Source organism: Budorcas taxicolor, chromosome 24, assembly GCF_023091745.1.
Source record: "Budorcas taxicolor isolate Tak-1 chromosome 24, Takin1.1, whole genome shotgun sequence".
In the NCBI taxonomy this organism is placed as follows: Eukaryota; Metazoa; Chordata; class Mammalia; order Artiodactyla; family Bovidae; genus Budorcas; species Budorcas taxicolor.
Window position 1 is genome coordinate 18,928,489 of NC_068933.1, and position 18,387 is coordinate 18,946,875.

Genomic DNA, 18,387 nt, shown 5'->3' on the forward strand with positions numbered 1-18,387 from the left:
AAGTTGTCTCAACGACATTCTCTTTTGATGAATGTGCTAGGAAACACTGACATACTTATCTGTTGAAGGCATGTGGGTGTTTTTTTTCTTTTTTTCATGAATTCTAAAGTGTACCATTTGAAGAAGCTGGGTTATTGGTGGTGGTGGTGGGTGTTTTTTTTTTTTTTTTTTTTTTGGTTGGTTTAAGGAAAGAAAGTGCTCTAGGAATTATTGGAACCCAACTGGAAATCAGAAAAATAGATAACTTCAGTTTCATTGGCTTTGTAAACAGCTGCATTTTATAGAAGCATTTGTTTGTTTTTCCTAATCTTAAACTTTGGATACTAGATTCAGTGTATTAGGAGTGAATATTTTAACTTCAAGCTTAGTTTTAAATAATTTAAACTGAGAATATTTAGGGGATTTTCAATTAGTATGAATTTTGTTTTCTGTGTATAAAATAACACAGAGTTATATTCTTAAATAGTAAGTTGAGTTATCCCTTTCATCCAAAAGATGTATTTGGTCTTAGTGTTTATTTGCTCATTTCCTTTTTAATTTCTTTCAACAGTAGCTCATGGATTAACAAATGTGAAGAATTTTGGAGTGCCTGCTGTATATAGGCAGCACTGTAGATGCTGGGAAGGATATGAAATATCAGAGAAATTGTCCCTGTGTGAAAGATAGTTGAGGATAAAGAAGATGTTTACAAGGATAACTAGAATATCAGATAAAACAAGGAATAAGGGAGTGGTGGGAAGGAGGGGAGTTCTCTCTGCCTTAGAGGGGATCAGTTTCTTCTTTCTGTGAGAGGACAAGGTCAGATTGGAGTCATGTTATTGAACCTTCTGGGTGTGGAGCACTATATAGGGTTACTGTACATACTTTCTCTGTTTTTTTTTCTCAAATAACTTCCATTACCCTGATTTTACATGCGAGGTAATTGCAGCTCAGAGAGGTTGTCACTGGTCCAAGGGCACTCAGCCAGCATGTGACAGAACTGAGAAAGTTTATGGCTAAGACTTGGAATTAATGACTGAAAGAATGAGCACATTTCCAGGAGGTTACTTAGCAGCAGGATCTGTCTCCTATGAGAGTAAATAGCTGTATATGGGAACTTTAGGGACCCTGGAATACGTTACCTGCAGTGAAACGGGACTGTTATCCACTTGCTACTTGAAGTTTGAAGTCGTGGCAGATCAGAGCGTTTGCGTTTATCTGTTGATTCTTGATTTGAAAAGGTCATTGACAGGTGTATCCCCTTAAGGTCACTGCATTTGCAGCATTCGCTGTTTGTAACAGGAGATATTAAAAACAAAACTGCCTGAACAGAAGCACCCAGGTGCTATCGGCGGGGCTGGAGGGTTGTGAAGAGTTGGCGCTTGTGCCCCTGGCAGGAGGCGCGTCCGTGGAGCCACTGCCCAGCGTCCCCACTGACAGCCATGTTGCCACGGCCCCGCTCAGGACCGTGCCTGACACTCCCAAGGAGGGTGTCACAATGCTTTTGTCTGTTCCTTTTTGTCTTTTAACAAAAGGGCTTCCTGTGGACCCACAGAGCCTGTCTACTGGCTGTGTGTCCCTGTCTCAGATGAAGCGTTCAAATCAATGAGCCTCTTTCTTAGATGGATCCACTAGCCGGTTTAATCTGTTCTGTGTAGTGCCTGGGAGCTTAGTTTTTTTTCCACCCCCTGCTCCATTCTAATTCACTAAGAGCAAGCATGAGGAATAGGAGCGTGAACATGGCTGCAGTTTTCCTTGCTTGAGCTTGCTGTGATCCTTTTAAATGACTATACCAGGAGGATTTCGCAGCTGTACAGAAACGGATGCGTCTTCGAAAATATTTATCAATTCTACACTCTCCCCACCGGCCGGCTCAGAGAGGCACTACGATGCTACCTTATTGACATTGCTGGTTCTGGGATCCTACAGCCTTTGTGTAGTTCCTTTGTTAGCCACGTTTACTGGCAAAAGAAGTAGGTCGACGATTTCTGGTTTGATTCTTTCTTTGTAAGCATGCTTAAATTTCCTTCAATAAATTGACTTAGGATCTCTCGATTGCTATCTTTATAACTTGTAATTTGTTAATTGTGGTATTTCTCGGGCATGTTTATATTGAAGTTGTGAGTGGTTCTGCATAAAACCAATTTTATTGTGTATTTTGTGTGTTTGGGAACTCGGATTAAATATAATTCAGTAATGTTGTTGATGTTCTTGGCACATGAAATTACTTTATAAAAGCCTAGTTAATGGTCTCATTTGTGATGAAACAACTGGTAGTTTTTGTGTGTGTTTACCCAACCGTTGTGTGAGTATAGGAAAAATACTTTCCTAGAATTAGAATGAAATCATCACATTTTAATGCTTTATGCATATTCTATCTAAAAATATTTAAAATGTGTACTTTTTCAGAATTACCTTCAAACGTGAAAAAAATCATTTTGAGCTGCAGTGTTTCTGATTTCTGATAACGATCATGGAACGATCATGATTTCTGGTCATGTTAGGAAATAACCTTTCGGTCTGTGTTTTAAATTCTTCTGGGGTGAAGCCTTTGGATGCTTTTAAAGAATGTTTCCTTGCTTTGTTTGCTCCTCTCTTTGTGATGTGATGCTGTCAAGGCAGTTGCTTCTGAGATGGCAAGATGCTCTTAGAAAATTCTGGTTTGCCGTGCTTAAGGATGTATGGAAATAACATGACCAAGTTCTAAAGCAACTGAATCAAAATGTATAAGACAATAAACCTTTCTTTTGTGGGGGTTCCAGGAAGTGCTTTGTGTGTGTGCTTTTCAGCATAGAAAATTTTTAAAGTTACAGTGTTGATTTTATATATATATATATATATATATGTGTACAAAATTTAATCTGGTAGTTTCTGTATCAAATATGCTCATTTTTAGAGGTTAAATGTTGTAAGCTCTTCCAGACTCAGAGAGCTAAGGTCCAGTTTTTAAGATCATTGGATAAAAATACGTTACATAGTGTAGGTCTTGTAAAGAGGGGGAGGTTTGAGGGACCTTTGTCCCTCAGGGGAGTCCAGAATTTTGCCATATTAGCAGATATGAAGCCCAAGAGCTTTTTACACCTCCCAGTTTGGCCGGAAAAGCATGATGAGCACATTTATTTTTGAAAGACAGATGGCAAGGGGAAATGAAAGGTTGCACACCCGAGCTGTCTGCACTGTCTGGGAAATGGAGCGGGCAGAGGTAAACTAAAGAAATGGAGCTTTCTCTTCCCTTACCTTCACGGCCAGCTCCGGTGCACATGGCATGATACAGTAGAAAAGAGCATCCGAGTTGGACTCCTGCAAGCTGTCTTACCAACTCATGGAAGCTGGACAGTCTCACACTCTCTTAGCCTCAGTGTTCTCACCTGATGAATGGGCGGGGGGACCCAGATCATCCTAAATCCTTGCGGCGGCAAAGGCTTCTGCCTACCTTTAGTTTTCTTAATGATGATAAAATGGTACCTAACAGCTTGGAAGAAGGGTGTTTGGAGTAGGGGCCAAGGTGATGGGGAGAAGGATCTGTCTCACTCGCCTTCAGTCCCGTCCTCATTGCTGAATGGCAAGTGGGTGTTGTGTCACCTGCCAATACCGGTCAGTTGGTGGGAATCACCCGGACAGCAGTGAAAGTTTTCCCAGCTGCTTCCAGGTTCAGAGCAAACCCAGCGTGGGTTTGACCACTGATGCCTGCCTGAGGTGAGGAAGGGGGTGAAAGGCAGATGGTATATACATTGGCCCCGTGTTCCAGCACATACCCAGTTCTTAAGCACATCCGAGTGGATGATTGAATAAGAAAATACTATCATCCAGACTGGTGTTTTGTTTTCATTCTTTTCTGGACTATGTCTGAGACCTTCCTGTTAGCACAGGGTTGGGTGATTTTGCGTTTGGAATTTGAGAGCTTGGACGTTAAGTCGTGATTTGATTTGAAGCCAGGTGGGCAGAGGATCTGGCGCAGTGGGAAGTGTTAAGCTGATTCATCGAAAGTTCAGAAAACAAGCAGAAGGTTGGCTCCCTGTGTATATACATGTTTTTTAAACAAAAACAAAAACTAACGTGGAGCAGGCGCTAGAGTGTGGTGTGAAGTGTTAGTTTGCAAATAACAGTTTGGAACAGTGGAAGCCTTTCTCTAGCAGGGAAATCGTTTTCCTTGTGCTTGGACCTCTCTGGAAATCTCTTCATTTTCTCTGCAGACTTGGTCATCTCTGTCCTTTCACTTGAACCACATTCTGTGTGTGGGGAAATGAAGGATTCACGAGCATCTGTTGCTCTGGCATAATCAGGGCAGCTAAGACCAAGGCTGACAACAACATGGTTGGGGGCAATTCTAAAACGGTGTGCATTAGACCTGGCTGAGGCGCGGGCGACCACTCGTGGGACCTCACACTTTGAGTCTACAAACCAGCTGTCACGGGGCAGCCGTGCCTCCGGGAACACTGTGTTCGGGAGAAGTCCCAGTGGGTGTTCAGCCTCAGGGGGACCCCATGCCCATTAGTGGAGGTCTGCACTGTCTGCACACTAGGGGTTCAGACCCTCTCCTGCGTCGACAGGTGACACGATTCAGCACAGCTGGGCAGTGGCCCAGTCAGGCCCAGAACTCAGACAGTACTGGCTCCATTCCCTTCCTCAACACTAAGGTGCTTCCGTCATTCTGTTGGAACTTGTGCCGCTGAAGGGTTTATCACTGGGACATAATAACTCTAGACGAGAGGAAATGCAGACATTCTCAGCATACCCAGCTGGCTGCCCAGCTGAAATAGAAGGCAGGAGAAATATTCTCAAGGCATCGTGCCTTGTAATAAAGGTCGTCCTTCCAGTTGGGGTTTACCGGAAAGTGACAGGCCAGCTTAGAGGAGAGCCTTAGAGAACTGAGGGACGTGTAAGTGTTGGTCACAAGGTCAGCACATTAGTAACATGGGAGAGAATGAAGGGGGCGTGCATAGTAGATGATCAGAGAGAGAGAGGTGTGTGTGTCTGTGGGTGTGTGCATGTGTATGTGTGTGTTTATATATGTCATATAAAAATGGAAGTGTGTGTGTTTATGTGAGTGTGTGCATATGTGTATATGTGTGTGTGTTTATTTATGTCACATAAAAATGGAAGAGTGTGTGTTTATGTGAGTGTGTGCATATGTGTATATGTGTGTGTGTTACATATAAATGGAAATGTATGTGAGTGTGTGCATATGTGTATATGTGTGTGTGTTTATTTATGTCACATAAAAATGGAAGAGTGTGTGTTTATGTGAGTGTGTGCATATGTGTATATGTGTGTGTGTTACATATAAATGGAAGTGTGTGTGTGTGTACCCCAAGTCAAGCTCATTTTTATCCTTGTCATATGGAATGTTGACCCTCGCGTGTTAGCACTGATGAGATCGCATGCCGGCAGGACTGAGCCTCCAGGGCGGCCGTGAGACAGCTGGCCCCCAGCGCCTCCTGTTCTGCGCATGACCGAGTCAGGAATATTGCCCCTCATAAGAAAAGTCTTTTGCTTTCATTACAAATCCTTTTACCAAGTCCTTTGGAAACCGAAGGTCTTTATGTTCAAAGGTTAGAAATAAAACATGTGGATTTACTAGCATATGAATTTATAATAGGTCTGTAAGTTAAATTCAGTTTTTCAAAATCTGAATAGGCAACTTACTTGCTGCTGAATATGGTTTTCAAAATGTGTCAAGAAAAGCCAGACTCGAATCCAGATTGTTGTAATACACGGTTGATAACAATAACATCATTCACTTCCCTTCATAGATTTTGATTTAGTATAGGTGGAAATGTTGATTGAAACTCAATATCCATTTTATATGAAATTCTAAAAGACATGCTCTATGACACTTTGGTTATGTTTCTTTAAGACTATGAAGTCACTCCCCATCGGTTCTTTAAAAAGTTATGTTGAATTTTGTAGTGGTCGTATCTTCAGTGTTTAACATTTACGTTAGCTCCCTGTCAGCTTTGGAAAACTCAAGTCTCCACGTTCTAGGGAAGAAGGGAATTGGAAAGGATAGGAAATTGACAGAAACTTGTCAGTGGGAGGGAAGACTGTAGATTTGGCCTGGTATTAAGCGTTACCTGGGCACAGGAAGAACAAACAGATGGCTCCCTGCAGGGGGCACTTGACATTGATCAGGGCAGAGTGATGGCAAGTCTTCACCAGGTTCAAGTGTGACATCCTTCAGGACTGTTGTAGAGCTGGACAGTTTAGCCTAGGGGAAAATTTCTGTCTTCAAATTTATAAATATTAGTAAATAGGGTTGACATCTCATCCCTTTGCAGAAGTGTGAAGTGAAGAAAGGGATCAAGATTGGTGATAAAGACCTTTGTGATTGTAAGCGTTAATAATTAGACTGGAATTGGATGGTTAGAATTGGGTGTTGAAAATTATTTTGAAACAAATGATTAAAAAGTCCCGTCTGGGTTGGCAGAGGGGGAAATTAAGCCTGGAAACCAGGTTGTGAATGATCAAAGCTCCAGCCCAGTAAGTACATGGTGACATAAATATGCCAGTGGTTTGTATGGTTACCAAGGGGAGATATAAAAGGTTAACTTTCATGGGAATTGAAAAAACTATAAAACTTTCTAAGTAGTTTTCTTTTGATTTTTTTCCCCCTCCTGAGATGTGGAGAGAAAAGGGCAAAGTGCTGTGTTTACACTCTTGAGCATTATGTATAACATGGTAACCTCTCAGCAAGAGCCAAGCAGTGCTGTTAAAATTCCTTGTAGGAGCCGAGCTCCTAGACAGTGAACTTTTTCAAAGATTATTCAGTTCTGGAGAACTAAAAGGAGAATTTCAGAATGATAAGGACATACTGATGCCCTCCCCCTCTTAATCAGGTCACTGCTGGTGCTCTTCTCTCTGTTTTTATTACTACTTACTAAAATTGGAAACAGCCTTTTTGATATATGTAATTTTATGTGTTATTTTTGGCTGCATTGGGTCTTCGTCACCACAGGGGCTTTCCCTAGTTGGAGTGAGTGGGGTCTACTATTTGGTTTTGGCCTCAGAGGCTCCTCAAAGAAGTGGTCTCTTGTTAGGAGCACAGGCTTCGGGCGCGTGGGCTTCAGGCTCTGGAGCACAGGCTCAGGAGGGGTGACGCACAGACTTAGTTGCTCTGCAACATGTGGGATCTTCCTGGATCAGGTGTCGAACCAGTGACTCCTGCCTTGGCAGGTGGATTTTTACCCCTGAGCCACCCAGGCAAGTCTCTGAAACAGCTTTCTGTGTTATCTTTACATGCCAATTCTATTGTTTCCAAACCTTTCCTTTAAGGTTTTGGACACTCAGCATGATTCTAAAATGTAGATAACACTCAGCCAGAAACAGTGCAGTAATGATGAGGGTGCTGGTTACGTTCCTAAAGTTTTCATCATCCTCTCAACCATACCAGAGCCAGGAACACTGTTTCATGGGACCTCATGACGGGCCCAGTGCACCTTTACCAAAAATGCGGTGTGAAAATGCATTCTTATTTTGAATTCAGAGCACAGGAAATAGACCCTGCTCCTTCGTTTTGCTTGCCTCTTCCCCTGCTCCTTATAAACCTTAAGGATACAATAGAAGATTTGGGTTATTTTTTTCAATCCAGTGGGAAGCTATAAATGTGAAGAGAAATTTCTCGTTGATGGAGAACCTACATAAACATACCATCTACACAGTTGTCTCATGTAACTGAAAGATACTTAGCTTTTCATTTCCTGGGGCTCCAGTCATTACTGTGCAAAAGAAGAAATACAAGTAAGCAAGGCTTTGTCTACAGGTTACTCCGTGGTTTCAGATTTTCACTCTGGTAGACAATAAACGAGTTATAAATCATTAATTTTTTTAAAGGTGTGTTTTTATTTCCAAATGTCATTGTCTTTTGATAATGCAAAGATTGCCTTTAGGGTCCCAGTGAAGACAGAGAAGCAAAATCAGAGACTAGCAAGATAGCAGACATCCTTTCCAGGACCCATGACATGTCAGACCTAGTACAGTATTTGGTCACCTTCACTCCGACCTCTTCCTGGGAAATGGTGTAGGCCTGCTTCTGTGGGAGCCCCCTTTTGCTAGTTAACTGTCATGGACTCAGAATTACAGTACAGTCTAAGCACAGGTGGCTAGTCTCAAATTTGCTCCAAAAGTCCTTTATTCAGTTCCTTTAGCGCCTGGAAATGTCCCTCTGCCCCCAACCCTGAGTTAATTCCTGTGTGAGTGAGAGAAGAAAGGTTTGTGCAGAATACAAGAGATGCTTTTATTATTTAGGTGGAATTCCATTTTCTGTTTCAACTCTGAGGCTTAGGCACCTTTGTTCTAGGGCAGCTGTTGGAGTCTTAGCTTCTTGCTGCAGTGGAGAAGGGTCAGAACCTGATCTCATCTTCACAGCTACAGATGAGTTTGTGGATAATACTCATCCCTCGGTACCACAGGGGATTGGTTCCAGAACCCCCGAGGATACCAAAACACCTCCCAGGTTTCATGTGGGATGACAGCTGCCCTGGACCTGAGGCATGAACTTGGGCTGTACCAGGATGTGTGATCACCCTGGTTACGATCATCCCTGCGAACAGAACTACCTGCTGTCTGTCGTTGTATCCCCACCATCCAGTAACGACTGGCAGGTGGTGTAGGTGCTTAGTGAGCACCTGCAAATTCAAGGGGGACGGATAGGTCACGGAAGATTCATACTGTGGTTATCAGTGAACTGAAATGCACTTTTCTGTTCTATTCTAGCTGGTAATGCCGCTGTCATCAAATATGAGGAAAAACCTCCAAAACCAGCATTTCAGAATGGCTCCTCAGCATCCTTATATTTGAAGCCCTTTGTACCCAGAGGTCACGCGCACTTTCTGAAAACTCCTCCGAAAGGTATGGGACCTCCCGGTGAAGAGAAGAGGAAGATGAGGCTTTTCAAATCCTTGGCTTGTAGGAGGTTAAAATGTTGACAGCTTCATGGTACCTCAGACTTTTATTTACAAAAAGTCTAAGAAATAAAGCCATAGCAGATTTTACACTGAGGGAGCTCTTTTTGTTCTGAGAGTCTGCTGGTTCTGTAGCTAAAACTTGATACACAGAAATCAGCAGATAGAGCAAAGCTATAAGGTGATAAGAAATAAAACTTCCAGAGTTAAATTATGTGAAAGTGGCGATCTATAGTAATGGCATAGAAATTCATGGTTTACTTTATACTTTGGATCCAACCATGTTATCCTCACCGCCCCCCCCCCCCCAAACCTCTTTCTTTATCTCTTCTCTGAATCACTCACTTTGTAATTGCTGCAGCTATGAAGGTTAATCTTCAGGTTTACAACATAAGTGGTATATACTTCTGGGGTCCCCAGCCCCTGGAATCTAATGCCTGATGATCTGAGGTGGAGCTGATGCAATAATAATAGAGATAAAGTGACAATAAAAGTAATGCCCTTGAGTCATCCCAAAACCATCTCTCCACCCCACAACAACTCGCCACCCTGCCCCCAGGTCTATGGAAAAATTGTCTTCCATGAAACCAGTCGCTGGTGCCAGAAAGGCTGGGCGACCACTGCTTATATGGAATGTTCTCTTGCAGGTTTATCACAGTGAAGTTTAAGCACATCAACAGTTGTTATTCAGTGAACTGAAAGATTGTTTAGCTGAAAGAATAATTGGGAATGAGAAGCTTGAGCTGTCATGTGTGAGGCATATTTATATTAGAGAGACTAAAAAAGACAGAAAGTTACACAGTTCTCCTTCATCCCATCAACCACGAATAACTGCTCCATTTCCTCCTGTTCATTTCTTTTGCAAATCATTTTCCTTTTGTTTCAAGAAAACTCAGAGCATAGTATGTACCCTCTCTTGTGCTGGGCTGCTTTATATTATTTAGTAGTATGTCATGAGAGCGTCTTCATTTTAAACGACTATGAAATTGTCTCCTATTTTCTAATTCTGTGGTTCCTGAACACAATTTCTGACTTTCACTGTGGCACCTTATACTGGGATGAACATCTTTGAAGGTGAACATTGTTCATTGCTTCAGATTCTAGTTACATCCATGAGGTTTCCCTACAAGAGGGATCACTGAGTTAAACTGTATGAATCTTTGGGAACTTGTTATTATGTCATTAAATAACATTCCAGAAAGGTGTTAGTCTCTCAAAGCAGTGTGTCTGTTGCTCTGCGTCCTTCTCAACGTGTGTGTGTGTGTGTGTGTGTGTGTGTGTGTGTGAGAGAGAGAGAGAGAGAGATGTATGTATGTGAAGGTTCCTGTGGTAACTTGAGGCTGATTACCTATTAGTATTTACCAACACTTTTTTTTTTTTCTATTGAATTCAAGAGAGAATAGGTACAGATACTGGCAGAGAGATTCTTCCAAATGGCAACAGGTTCTCATTTGTCCAAGGTCTTAAATAAACTTCTGAGACATCAAATGACCCCTTGTTGGGATAACATCAGTTTACGAAATTTGTGTTTTTTATTGATGGATGATAAAGCCCCATGATCTCCACATACACTGGTACCTGGGAAAAAAATGTCTAACTTTGAGACTGAGGTCACTTGCAGAATTAGAATAGCTTGATTCCTCGGATACCTTTACAAAACAGAGAACCTCATTATTCTAAAATGCCCTTTTATTGAATTTATGAGCTTTTGTATCACAGAGGTTTTACTTGAGTGGAAATCAATGCTTTCTATTTACAATGGCCACATATTTTAAGAGATTATCGTCTCTGTAAAATTCCACGGATAGAATGTGGCAACTGTTCTGACTGATCTGCTGGTCCTTTGCCCTAGAAACGACTCTATCATGTCAGGAAAACGTGCTCATAATCTCCTCGTGACTGACTTTGGTAGCTCTGTGCCTGTCACCACTCCTGGTTGTATTTGTTCTTCAGCTTTATGGGTGTATAATTGACAATGAAAATTAGAATAAATTTGATTTAATGCATACATACATTGTGAAAGAATTCCCCTGCTTACAATTTTATATCATATCCATTTGAAGGAAGAGCGTATATATATTTTTTCCTTCATAGCTGAATAGCAATACAACTGGATTTAATACTTAGCAGTTTTAGAAATCACACCCTTTCTTTCATAAATTCTGGCCCTTTTCCTGTTCTGTAAGTGGTGGAATAGCATAAAGTGTGTAAGACATGTGTAAATTCAGTACTGTTGAATTTGAATTTTAGTAGTTCTTAAATTGAAAAAAACTGTGGTTTGTCCTAACATATTTAATCAGTGACAATGAATAATATCACCATTAAACCATTAAACTACCATTTGATCTTATTTGGAATATCTTTTTATACTTGAGAGGGGAAACTTTATCTGTAAACTGGTTTATTGTGTGATATTTCCTGTAAAATGTATATCTTACAAATATTTCTCTTATATTTTAGATCCTTCAAGAAAAAGTCTATTTACAGCCTTGAATACAGGTAAGTGACCACTTTAAATACAGATAGAGGAAAAGAGTCATTTTGTAAAGTTACATTATCAAGTATTTAAGTGTATTCACAGTGATTTTTCACTAGTTGCTTATAAATATACTTTGTTTTGTGGCATAAACATAACTGCTTGTGACATTGGCTGGCATAGGGTTAAAACTTGGTGAACATGGTTGCTAAGCCTTCTGATGCAGAAGGATGTTTTATTAATCACAGATAATTTGCTTTTTTAAGTGATGATTTTTTTTTCAAATGTGGAGCATATTTATTATTCAACATGTGGAGATATGGAGAATATACTTTTTCTAAGAAATACGCTATTGTAAAATGGATAGTCCTTAATGGTTAAATAATCTTGTGATCAGGTTTAGTAGTAGCAAGCACTTAACATTTTTCTTTTCCTTTTCACACTTCTATGGAAAAAAATGAACACCTATCTCTAAGACTGTCTCTGAACCTTTGAACATCAACTAGGACTTTAAAAACTTGGTCTCTTGAAGCCAGAGAAGATTTTATAAACTGTACTCACTACAGTTTCTATGTTTTATCTATAGCTGGTTAGGTCCCTACCCACTACTTAAATTCTCCTCCTTACTATGCTGTTATAAGGCAGTTTTATGGCTTCTGAGTCCATTGAGGATTACAACAGCAAATCAAACGGCAGAGGCAGAAGGGTATTACTATGACACACTGATTACAGATTCTCATGCTTCATGGTAGCACTGGGAGCTAAGGATATAAAGGTGAGCCCCAAATGAGTAAGGGCTTTGTCTTCAGGAAGGTTCCAGGAAAGTTGAAGGATTGCGCAAATAAATATACAATCACAATTGCAATAAATTTTAGGAAGGAGCATTGCTGGTTCCTAGTTAAAGGCTCCGATGTAGTGAGGAAAGCCTGAATAGGAGGTATAAATTTGTGGACACCCCTCACCCCAACCCCCTGTATACAGGTAGTATATTAAAGAAAATGGGATGGATAACCTTCCATATGGAATAACTTGATGCTCCTGAGGCGTCCTTGGTTTCCTCAGCTTAATCAGGCAGGCAAGTTACAGGCTTACCTATTACAGGCTCTCACTTACTATAGAGCTAGAGAGGACCTAGCCATGCAGAGCAGGTTAAATTCTAAAGGCTCCGAGAGCCCGAGTTTGAACATACATGTTTACCAAACTAATTTTTAAAGGCCAAAGGAAACATTTCTGCACACAATGAGATTTTTATTTTCTTTCATTGTAAATTTCCAGCACATCCTAGTATTTAGAAGATAAAATATTGCAGGTGGATTCTTTACCACCTGAGCCACCAGGGAAGCCCAACATGCTACAGAATGACTATATGTTAAATCAGATAACTTTTATCTGAAAGCTAGGTGAATAATTCTGGGTTTAACTGGGAAACTTCCCAAGTGTCTTCCAAAGTGGCTGCACTGTTCTACATTTCCATGAGCTTTTCCACATCTTTGTCCACACGTGCTTTTGTTTGTTTTTAACTCATTTTTATCAGACTACAGTTGATTCACGATGCTGTGTTAGTTTCTGCTGTACAGCAAAGTGATTCAGTTATACTGATATCCGCTCTGTCTTAGGTTCTGTTGCCATACAGGTGATTAACGAGTATTGAGTAGGGTTCCCTGCGCTACACAGTAGAAATAAGTTATCTCTTTTATACACAGTAGTGTGAACACTTGTTTTTGTCCGCTTTTTTAAAAAAAATTTTTATTATAGCGAGTGGGTCTAGTCTAGATCTAGTGTTAGTTGCTCAGTTGTATCCGACCATTTGTGACCCCATGGACTGTAGCCCACCAGGATCCTGTCCTGGGATTCTTCAGATAAGAATACTGAAGTGCGTTGCCATTTCCTCCTCCAGGGGATCTTCCCGATCCAGGGATGGAACCCGGGTCTCCTGCATTGCAGGCAGATTCTTTACCAGCTGAGATACCAGGGAAGCCCTGTTCTAATGGGTATGAACTGGTATTTCATTGTGGTTTCAATTTGCATTTCCCTGATGGCTTCTCAAGATGTTGAGCATCTTTCAGAAGCTTATGAGCCATTCATGTATCTTCTTTGGGGAAACATTTATTCAAATCTTTTGCCCATTTTAAAATGATTTGTACTATTATTATTGAGGTGTAGGAGTTCTTTGTATATTCTGAATATTAGGCTCTTATCATATGGATGATTTGCAAAAAATTTTCTCCCATTCTGTAGGTTGCGTTTTCATTTTCTTTCTTTCTTTCTTAATATTTATTTGACTGTGCCAGGACTTAATTATGATGTGTGGGAACTAGTTCTCTGTCTAGGAATTAAACCTGGACCCCCTGTGTTGGGGGTATGGAGTCTTAACCACTGTACCACCAGTATGTCCCTGTCTTTTCATTTTCTTGATAACACCCTTTGAGGCACATTTTTAATTTTCATGAGATCCAGTTTATCTATTTTTCCTCTTATGTTGCTTATCCATTTGGTATTATGTCTAAGAAGCCATTGCTTGTAGAAGGTCATGAAGACCTATACCTATGTGTTCTTCTGAGCGTTTTACACTTTCAGCTCTTATACTTTGATGCATTTTTGAGTTAATTTCTGTATATGATATGAAGTAGGGGGATCCAACTTAATTCTTTTGTATGTAGATTTCCAGCTGTCCCAGCACCATTTGTGGAAAACACTGCTCTTTCCTCCACTGAACTATGGTGGCACCTTTGTTGAAAACAGTTGGCTGTGAACATGAGGATTCGTTTCTAGGCTCTCTAAGCTATCCCGTATGCTTCCCTGGTGACCAAGATGGTAAAGAATCTGCCTGCAATGCTGGAGACCCAGTTTCAGTCATAGCAATTAAAAAAAAAAAACCTCCGATATATATCTCCTTTCTACATGCGGAAAAACTATTAGCATTAGGCATTTTCCCTTGTCACATTGTGGGACTACTGTGATGTCTTGTTTCCAAAGCCTATCATTGTCACTTAATGTAACAGTGACCCTTGATAGGAAAGGTTATCACAATGGCAAATTAACAACTGACTGAGAAAAGAAATGGACAGTATAAATCATACTGTGGTTTTGTCTGGCAAAGCCTCTAAACCATGGATTAGAAATAGGGCATGCTGCTGCTGCTGCTAAGTCACTTCAGTTGTGTCCGACTCTGTGCGACCCCATAGACGGCAGCCCACCAGGCTCCCCCATCCCTGGGATTCTCCAGGCAAGAACACTGGAGTGGGTTGCCATTTCCTTCTCCAAAGAAATAGGGCATAGGACAGAGTTTGAGAATGCCTGCCTTCAGTTAACCCTGCTCTAATAATTGCAGTGGGAGAAGCTGTATTTTAAGGGGTCAGCACTGTGATTTAATCTAGATTTTGAGTATGAACACGAATTTTCCAAAAGTCATAAACTTGACTTTTCCAGGCTTCTCTGTTGATGGTTAGTGACTATCATTATTTAACACTGACTGAGTATTATGGTGAGCCTGCTCAGGAAAAGGCACAGTGTGTTGGCTTTTGGAAGAGCAGCTTAGAAACTGAGAAAGTGAGGTGTTAGTTGCTCAGTCATGCCCGACTCTTTGCAACCCTATGGACTGTAGCCTGGTGACCCAGGACTCGAACCCAGGTCTCCTGCATTGCAGGCAGATTCTTAACCATCTAAGCCACCAGGGAAGCCCAGATGCTCAGAAGTAGTATCCAAACAGCAGTGACTTTTTGGGTGGATCATGTAACCTCTTAATACTAGTTTTCTTTTCTGTATAATTGAAATGATTGATCACTAAGGCTTCTCCCTGCTCTCTAAGCCTGTGATGGCAAAGCACGTCGTCTTTCTATTTTGCTTGCAATGTCATCATTTAGACTGTACAGAAGACATTGCCTCCGCATACAGACATGCTCCTCTGAGCATTAAATCTTATGGCTCTCAGATAGTTTTCTTTTTTTAAAGCAACAAACTGTGGTGGAGATTAAAATGGAGCAACTTCATATCTTTTCATTTGTGTACAGTAATCACTTGACTTGAATTATAGCAGTTTGCTAAGGTCTAAAATGTTTAGCCTGTTTAGAAATCACCCTTTAGTATTTTTTAATTTGTGATTTGAAATAAAATGTAGATAACGTTATATCCTGCTGTCACCTAATACAAGCAATCATTTATAATGACTATTATATTTAACATATGCAGCAGCATTTAACTGCTCCTCTTGAATATTTGCGGTACTTCTATAGCACATTCACAGATGATCCTGTGATGAACATCTCTACAACGAATACCTTCAAAGTTTAGGGGAGTTTTTGTGATAGATTCTTTTCTTTAATTAATTAGTATATTGGCTGTGCTGGGTGTTCATTGCTGCACTTGGCCTTTCTTTAGTTGCAGCGAGCGGGGCTGCTCTCTGGTTGTGGTGTATGGGTTTCTTGCTGTGGTGGCTTCTCGTCGCAGATCACGAGCTCTAGAGAGCACAGCTTCAATGGTTGTAACATGTGAGACTGCCCTGTGGAATGTGGGATCTTGGTTCCTGGGCCAGGGATCGAACCCATGTCCCACTCTTTGGTAGGCAGATTCTCAACCACTGGGCCACCAGGGAAGTCCCCTGTGATAGATTCTTGTAAGTAGCATAAACAAATCAAAACACAGGCATGTTTGTCACCACTTCACTCAGCAAATTGCTTTCCAAAAGCTTCATATCCTTTTATAGCATGACTGACAACATAAAAGAGTACCGGCTTCACCATTTTTTAAAAAATTTGACTAGTTTAGTAGAAAATTTTGTGTCACTGTTTTAGTTTCAACCTTTCATCAGTTACATCAAAGACAGTTCCATCACCTCATGGGCAAAGGAAGAGGAGCAGAAAGAAAATGAACTTGGCTGGCATTGACTGTTGGGATTGCCGCATTCCCCTGGTGTCCTGATCCTGGGTTCATTACTAAGCCTCTCCAAAGGTTCAGATTTCTCTCTTGGGGACACAAGCATATTTCAGGAGGACTTCCCAGTATAGAAGTATTTTATGTAGAGTTGTTATATAAAAATTTCTCAAAGGGTAGCTGCTAGGAGACAGTGACGAGGATAATCCTTTTCATTGTTCTTATGATTCTAGTGGCTTACTATTAGAGCTCTTTTCCAGGAGAATGAATTATTTTAAATCCCTTAAGCAAGCAGGGAAAACCACTGAACGTCAAGAACCACCCTCGTGGGGTCTAGCTGTTGTCATTTATTTAAAGATGATGATGCTGCAAGACTCTCAACAACTCTGACTCTAAATAAACCTTGGTTTGCTGTTTATAAGGATGATGCCACGCATACCAGGTACTATTATTATGTGGTTCTACCCCACATTAAAGCTGTTAGGGATGCCAGAGCACCAGAGTTGTATTTATCCTGCTCTCTGATTATTTTACACAAGATCATCACTTTCAGGTGCCGTGGAGTCTGCCCTGGGAAGTAGAAAATGCATGCTCCTTCCACCTCCCCTCTCACTAAATCCAGCTCAGGAGGATCGGGTTGCTCTCTGTACCCCCTCTTGCAAGTGTACAGAGATGGTTGAGAACTGCACACCTCCTCCAGTAAGGTGACACCAGGGTGGCCAGTGTTTCTTTCACTGAGAGTAGGGGTGAGGCTGTCCTCTGTGGTTTTATGATTATAACTGTCCTCTCCCACTTAAAAGGCAGATGGTGTTTGAGCAACGTGTGAAGTTTGGTATTCAAAGCAGGGAAAGCATGGATTGTTGGAATAAGGACCATCTGTTTATCAGGAGCTAGATTCTTAATTCACACACCACATACAAATATATTCCAGACTCAAGTTTTAAACAAACATCAGAATGCAAGCATGAAAAGTACAGACTTTACAGAAAAGACTTTTCCATAAATGTTACTATGAAAGAAAGGATTACTAATTATGACAACAAAAGGTTTAGACCGTCCTTTTGTCAAAAAATTTTTTCTAGGCATAGAGATGGATGTTAGCTGTAACTGGACTTGTGATTGTTTCACAATATTGACAAGTAACAGACATACGTCAGCAGTACCGCAGGTTCAGTTTCAGACCACCCCAGTAAAGTAATTCTCGTTAATTTTTGGTTTTCCAGTGCATAAATGTTTACATTAAAGCTCAGCTGGTAAAGAATCTGCCTGCAATGCAGGAGACCCCAGTTCAAGTCCTGGGTCAGGAAGACCCCCTGGAGAAGGGATAGCTATCCATTCCAGTATTCGTGGGGTTTCCTGGTGGCTCAGTTGGTAAAGAATCCACCTGCAATGTGGGAGACCTGGGTTCGATCCCTGGATTGGGAAGATCCCCTGGAGAAGGGCATGGCAACCCACTGTAGTATTCATGCCTGGAGAATCCCATGGATAGAGGAGCCTGGTGGGCTACAGTCCATGGGGTTGCAAAGAGTCAAACACAACTGAGCAACTAAGCACACAGAGTCTATTAACTGTGTGATGATATAGCATTATGTCTAAAAAAGGTCCATATCTTAATTTAAAAATACAAAGCAAAAAACCAGTTACGATGGTAACACCAAAGACCACTGATCACAGCTCACCATAATAAATATAATCATAATGAAAAAGTGTGAAATTTTGCAAAAAGTATCACACGGTGACACAAACACAAAATGTGCAAATGCTGTGGGGGGAAATGATGTCGATAGCATTGCTCAACACAACATGGGGTTGCCACAAATCTTCAGTTTTTTTTTTTTTTTAATACCCCCACAGTATTTATGAAGAGCAAAAAACAGGATTATGCTTATACTGAATCATTACATTGTGCATGTAAAACTAATTTAATAAATCTCAACCGAAAGCCATTGTAAACAGTAGTAGCAGTCACACCACAGATTGGGACAACAGCAACCTGTTTACTCCAGTTCAGGCCATTTCAAATCAGGGTAAAGACAACTGCACAGTCGGAAAGTAAACAGATCATCAGGGAAATGCAAATCAAAACCTCAGTGAGACACCACCTCGCACCTGTCAGAATGGCCATCCTCAGAGAGATGACAAATAGTAAACACTGGTGAGGAT

The 18,387-nt window shown here is 41.0% G+C and overlaps 1 protein-coding gene across 2 annotated transcripts in view; it reads left to right on the forward strand.

Annotated features, from left to right (window-relative positions):
* Positions 1-18,387, forward strand: part of MTUS1 (microtubule associated scaffold protein 1) — a 157,839-nt gene that overhangs the window by 66,190 nt on the left and 73,262 nt on the right. For both annotated transcript variants that reach the window (XM_052661294.1, XM_052661295.1), the window contains 2 exons: positions 8,692-8,826; positions 11,340-11,378. In XM_052661294.1, the coding sequence (XP_052517254.1) occupies positions 8,692-8,826; positions 11,340-11,378 (174 nt within the window). The remainder of the gene's footprint in view (positions 1-8,691; positions 8,827-11,339; positions 11,379-18,387) is intronic.